At 31.2% G+C, this 6,530-nt stretch overlaps 1 protein-coding gene across 1 annotated transcript; it reads left to right on the top strand.

Moving 5' to 3' along the window:
• Positions 1–3,316: 3,316 nt before the first annotated feature.
• On the top strand, positions 3,317–4,285 carry LOC139823931 (uncharacterized). The gene has a single exon (XM_071796404.1). The coding sequence runs from the start codon at positions 3,317–3,319 to the stop codon at positions 4,283–4,285; it is 969 nt and encodes a 322-aa protein (XP_071652505.1).
• Positions 4,286–6,530: the final 2,245 nt, after the last annotated feature.

Raw genomic sequence — 6,530 nt, 5'->3', positions numbered from 1 at the left:
TGAGAACAACGAAAGAAAGACATATGCAAAAGCTGTAGCAAACGCAGGAACAACTAAACCAACAAATAAGGATGAATATTATAGTAGAACAATAAATAAAATTAAGGAGAATGAATACGACAGAAATAGAATAGCAAGAACAAAAGAAACAGAAACAAGTAGACTACCAATCTGGAAAGAGAGAAAGAAAGAAGATTATATAAAGAAAAATAACAATGAGGAACAAAGGAGGGAAGTAGGAGAAGGAAACAATGAAAACAAACTAAACTATCTAAACATAAAAGAGGTACTAGAAGAAGAAGATTGGAAGAGATTTATCAGAGAGCAAATTCAAAGTATAATCCAACAAGAAGTGGAAAAAACAATAGGAATTAGAAGTACATCCACAGAAGACATTACGGAGGAGGTCAATGCAGAAGGTGAAGCTAGTGATAACTACAATTCATCAAAAAGACAAAGAACTTAATAAACAATTATGAATAAGAAAGAAAAACTAGAAATAGTACTGTGGAACGCTAGAGGATATATAGGGAAAAAAGAGGAAGTGGACGAATATATTAAAAACACAGACATAACTATAATTACGGAATCTAAAGTAAAAGACCATGAAAAAATAAAAGTAAAAGGATATAATATAATTGGTGTAGACAGCAGAGGTAACAGTGGAGGTATTCTAATATTTTGTAAAGAAAACATAAAAATAGAGGTAATAGAAGAATGGAATGATCTAGACGAAGACTTTGATATATGTGGAATTAGGATTAAACACGGAAGTACAAATATGAATATAATCGGAGTATATAGAAGACCGAATAAAAGTGTAAATCCAAGAGAATGGACAAAAATAACAAACTTTAATAGAAAAGGAATGGATACATTAATTATGGGTGATTTTAATGCAAAAAATATACTATGGAATTGCAATAACACAGAACCAAATGGAGAAGGATTACAGGAAAAATTTTTTAATGCTGGATTCTTATGCGTAAACACAGATACAATGTCTAGGCTAAATGACATAAATCAAAACCCTTCAAATTTGGATCTAATTTTTTCAGAAACAAATGTCATGGATAAGATTGAATATACTCAAGCAAAGGATACTTGGGGATCGGACCATTTTCCGATAAAAATAAAGATAGAAATTGAAGAAATTCCTTATATAAAGAAAACGAACAGAATAGCGAACAAAAAAACGTGTTGGAATGAATATAAAAATATATTGGAAAAAAAGGCAGACCAAATAAAAGATGAAATTTTAGGAAAAGATTTACAAAGTAAATATAGTATACTGATGAAATATATTATTGAAGTGGTAAAAGAAGCCTCAGGTAAGAAGGAGAAAGAGAACAACACCTCTAAAAGAAAGAGAAGAGGAAACCTAAATATTAACAGAAGAAATGTTAAGAAAAAAGAAAGAAAACAACATGCAATATGGTGGGACAAGGAATGCTTCGAAATAAAGCAGGATAGAAGGAAAAAAAATGGAAGAATACCGAAAGAAAGGAAACATTCATTCTTATGTGGAGTATAAAAAAAGTAGAGCTATAATGAGAAAAACGATAAAACGAAAAAAGAGAGAGAGTTTCAAAAAATTTTGTAATGGACTAACAAAATATAGTAATATGTCATATGTGTGGAAAATGATGAGGATCTTTAAAAGAGGAAGAAATAAAGTAGAATGGAACAAATGGAAATTTGGTGAAAGAGAAGAATTAATTCTGAAGGACATAGAACAACTAGCAGCTCCAAGTGTCACAATAAAAGTAAAAGTACCTGAAAAAGAAGAAGATAATATATTAGATAAGGATTTTTCTGAGGAAGAACTGATGAGAGCAATTAAAATGATAAAAAAGGATTCAGCTCCAGGAAAAGATGGAATAGACTACAAAATGATAAAAGAACTACCAAGAGAAATTCTTAAGATTTTATTGGAAATATTGAATGAAGTTTGGAAAGGAAAAGGATTTCCAGAAGAATGGAGAAAATATCAAGTATTCTTCATTGGATGGAAAGATTAGTAAATGAGAGATTAATATGGTGGATGGAAAAGGAAAGAAAATTCAACAGATTACAAAATGGATTTAGGAGAGGAAAATCATGTATTGAAAATTTAACAAAAATCACAGCAGATGCAAAAACGGCATTATTGGAAGGAGAATACTGTTTGGCAGCTTTCCTAGATGTATCAGCGGCTTATGACAACGTGCAATTCCACATATTAAAAAATAAACTAATAGACATGGAGTGTCCTATAAGAATGTTAACTTTTATAGATATATGGTTAGAAGACAGAGAAGTAGAATTTGTTGTTGATGGGGAAAAAACAATAACTAAAATAGTGAAAAAAGGATTACCTCAGGGATCAGTCTTAAGTCCAGCGCTTTATGAAGTAAATACACATGAAATAGATAAGGGCTTAGAGGTAGACGTAATAGATATGGAATTTGCAGACGACATAGGAATGTATGTAAAAGGAAAAAATAAAGGAGAGAATAAAAGAAAACTAGAACAAGCAGTCAAAACGATGGCAGAAAATCTTAGTGCAATAGGATTAGAATTAGAACCTCAAAAAACCAATTTAATAGAATTTAACAGATACGGAGTTATAGATAAGGAAATGTTTATAGAACTTCAGGGAACAAAAATAGAATGTAAAAAAGAAGCTAGATTTCTAGGCATTAGGATAGATAACCAACTTAAGTTTGAAAGTCACATAGCAGAAATAAGAGCAAAAATAGAAAAAGCAAATTATATTCTTAAATATCTGAATAACATAACGAGAGGGTCTGATTGCAACACAGCTTTGAATTTGTACAAAAGTTTGGTCCGATCTGTAGCAGATTATGGTTGTTTTATATATGCTCCTAATTTAGAAAGATTAAAATTAAAATTAGAAAGAGGACAATTTTTAGGATTAAGAACAGCCCTTGGTTACCGAAATAGTACTCCGACAAATGTAATAATTGCGGAAGCAAAAGTAGAACTACTAAGTGAAAGAGCCTTGATGTTGGCAAAAAATTTTTGCCTGAAAGTCAAAAAATATGGAAATGAAGAAATTAAAAAAAGTCTAGAAAACTTGTCGAGAGCAGAAGCTAAAGAACGATTGAGATTTCCACAAAAGAAGAAAAGTACGCTTACAATGGCATGGGACGAAATTAAAAAATATAGAAATGAAATAGGAGAAGAAAAAGAAACTTACGAACTATGGGAAACGAATTACGATATACTAACGGAAGAAATTGAAACGGATTTAGAAGTGGGAGAAATCTACAAGAATAAAGCGGAAATAAAGGAAAAAAGAAAAATCGAAGAGATGAAATACAAAAAAGAAGACTACGAGTTGATAGATGAATTTAAGGACAAATATAACCAGAAGAACATCAAATTCATATACACGGATGGATCAAGGATCGAGGGTAACCCAAGTGTTGGAGCAGGCATAGTGATAGAAGAGGAAGAAGATGCATATTATGCAAGTTTACCAAAAAACTCATCAGTATATACAGCAGAAGCATATGCAATAAATGCAGCTCTAAGGAAAATAGAGGACAAATTGGAGAGGGAAAATAAAGAAGAAGAGGAAATGATTATAATATTATCAGATAATCAAGGAGTAATAAAAGCAATTAAAAACAATAGATTAGACGTGTACAAAAATAAATACATTTTAGATATTAGAAGGAGACACCACAAAATAAAAACAAGATATAATAAGAGAATAATCTATGCATGGATACCGTCTCACAAAGGATTCACAGGAAATGAAATGGCGGATAAACTAGCAAAAACAGGAACAAAAGAAGACAATAATAAGAGTATCGAAGTACCTATACAAGATTATATGACAATATTCAAGGACGAAGCAAAAAGGAGAATACAAGAAAAAATAAAAAATGAAGCAAGTTATAAGGGAAGAGACTACTTTAGAAGATACTATGATGAAGAAAAGAAGAAACCATGGTTTCATAAAATAAGAGCGGAAAGATATTTCTACACATGGATGAACAGAATACGAGCAAATCATTATAATTTGAACGAGTCCTTAGCTAGAAAGGAATACATAGCGACACCTGACTGTGAATGTGGAAACTACGCGGAGGATATAAATCACGTGGTATGGGAGTGCAGAAAGTATGACGATCAGAGAGAGAGATTGAACGAGGAGCTCGAGATCAGGAATCTTAGAGGCTCGGAAGACATTTTTGAGATAATCAGGAGAGAGGATTGGATGAAGATTTCAGTGATATTCAGATTTATTAAAAAACTAAACAGGATCATATAAAACGAAAAAAGAATAGAGCAACAACTAAATACGCTATATAACCCTAAGGAGGGGCTGAAGGCGTCTATAACTCCAACCGGAGTTTACAACCTCAAAAAAAAAAAATCATTAGTATTAGAACAAATAGTTTTTTTTACACGATAAACTCGACTTAATTTCTCTTGATGCAACAACATCCGTTATCTCAGATATGTTTTGTTGAAAATTTTAAATTATACTATGGACTGATCTTGATCAAAAATTGTCTTTGCTGTATCAATAAATCTGTTATATTACAATGCTATAATTAAGCTTTACTAATCATAATTATTAATTTCCTTCCACGCAACTTTGATATTTAAATACAGAAAGTTGACCGTCCATGTTACGTGGGTGTATATTTTCCGAGTTAATAAAATTTCTAGACTTATTACAAATTCCATGTGACACACACATAAAAGTGTAAAAATGTATATTATATATCAATAGTAAAATATCTCACTAATATTGCGACGGGAGAGAAAGAGAGGGGGGTGAGAGAGAGAAGAGGGAAAAGAGAGAGAGGGGGGAAGAGAGGGGAGGACTTTTTGGCGTCGAAATGCATCGAAGTTGACAAGTTGTCTTTTCTTGTCAGCACGCGCAGCATTATCTTCTTATTTAAGTGTCTCCTTCCGATTTTGATGAGCTTTTAGTATGTTGTTCTCTAAACAAAAATAAGAGATACGTATTTTTTTAGGAAATGAAACACTTCTTTGAAAAAAAATAGTTTTTTTCTTTTGGGCCGAATATCATAAAAAATTTTTATTTTTTAATAAAAATAAAAATAATAATTAAAACATTTTTGTTGTTATTTTGATGTAGGGGAGACCGGGGCAAACTCGACACGATTTTTTCAAAGTCAATTTTTAACAATTAAAATTTTCAAGCAAATTTAATGGTACACATTTAAAGAGTGTTCCTTCAGGTACAAAATTGCTTCAGGAAGTTTTGCTGTACGTCGCTTAGTTTTGCCCCCAAGAAAAGAAAAATGACGCAAAGACAAATTTTTAAATTGAAAAATGCCGGGGCAAACTCGACACTTCGCTTGATCGACACAATTTGATCTGGAACTTATTTTTTATTGTCTGAAACTAAACATTGCATACATTGTTTATTGTGTATTTAGAAGGTACAAAAATTCGGCATTAAGTAAAACAATAATTGGAAATAATAAGAACAAAAATATTTGAACATTCAATTATTTTCATCTACACTCATGTCTGAAAAACAATTTATGCGAGTAAATTCGCGATTAGACGTGCGCACACATTTGTCATGGGCCATATAACTGCATGACAAGCATCATTTGTTATTGGGAGCCGATAAAACGACATGGTGTTGATTTTGCCCCGAATGTCGTTTTTCACTTTTGTTACTCCAAAAATATAAAAATTTTGAAATTATGCAAAAACTATTATCGGATTCGTATAAAGCATCGAGTTTCCCATCAAAATCAGTTACCGGTAGATTCGCAAGAGTAAAGCTCGATGAAAAAGTAGAAATTTTCGAGAGATCAGAAAAATTACTTTTCACCATCAAAAACGCTTATGTCGCGCTAAAAATTACCATAACTCAGAATGTCACCAAATTCCGTTGATAATACTGGCACATAAAGACGCATTTACAGTAGAAAAAGCAAGTTTCTACGATAGATTTAAAATGGCAAAAAGCCTAGTGTCAAGTTTGCCCCGGTCTCCCCTATCTACTTTTCAATTTATTTAATTTCTATTTAGGAAAATTTTTCTATCTTTTATAGTTTCGGAGATATTCAGCCCAAAACAGAAAAACCGATTTTTTCAAAAGGGTGTTTTACCTCCTATATATATATATATATATATATATATAAACACGTGTTTGGACACGTTTAAAAAAAATACGTGTCTCTTATTTTCGTCTAGGAAACAACATACTAAAAGCTCATTAAAGTTGGAGGGGAACACTTTGACCCCTTCCTTGTAAAATAATTTTCTGATGAATTGTTTTAAAATTATATTAGAATTAAAAGTTTTAAATATATTGAAATTAGATTATTTCCTGCACATTTTGAGTTATACAAAATGGTTTTTGGATAATTGCAAATTTTTAAAAAAGAGATTGAACGTGCAAGTCTTTCGTATGAATGATTAGAAGCAAACAATAAAGAAATACAATAAATTCCTTTTAAGGGCTGAAAGTCTTAACCATATACTTAATTAATTTTGATTACAATAAAACTTTTGCAACACGT

The sequence above is a fragment of the Temnothorax longispinosus genome, unplaced genomic scaffold (assembly GCF_030848805.1).
Source record: "Temnothorax longispinosus isolate EJ_2023e unplaced genomic scaffold, Tlon_JGU_v1 HiC_scaffold_22, whole genome shotgun sequence".
Classification (NCBI taxonomy): domain Eukaryota; kingdom Metazoa; phylum Arthropoda; class Insecta; order Hymenoptera; family Formicidae; genus Temnothorax; species Temnothorax longispinosus.
The sequence above is the reverse complement of the archived record's forward strand: the minus strand, read 5'-3'. Positions and strand labels throughout refer to the sequence as shown.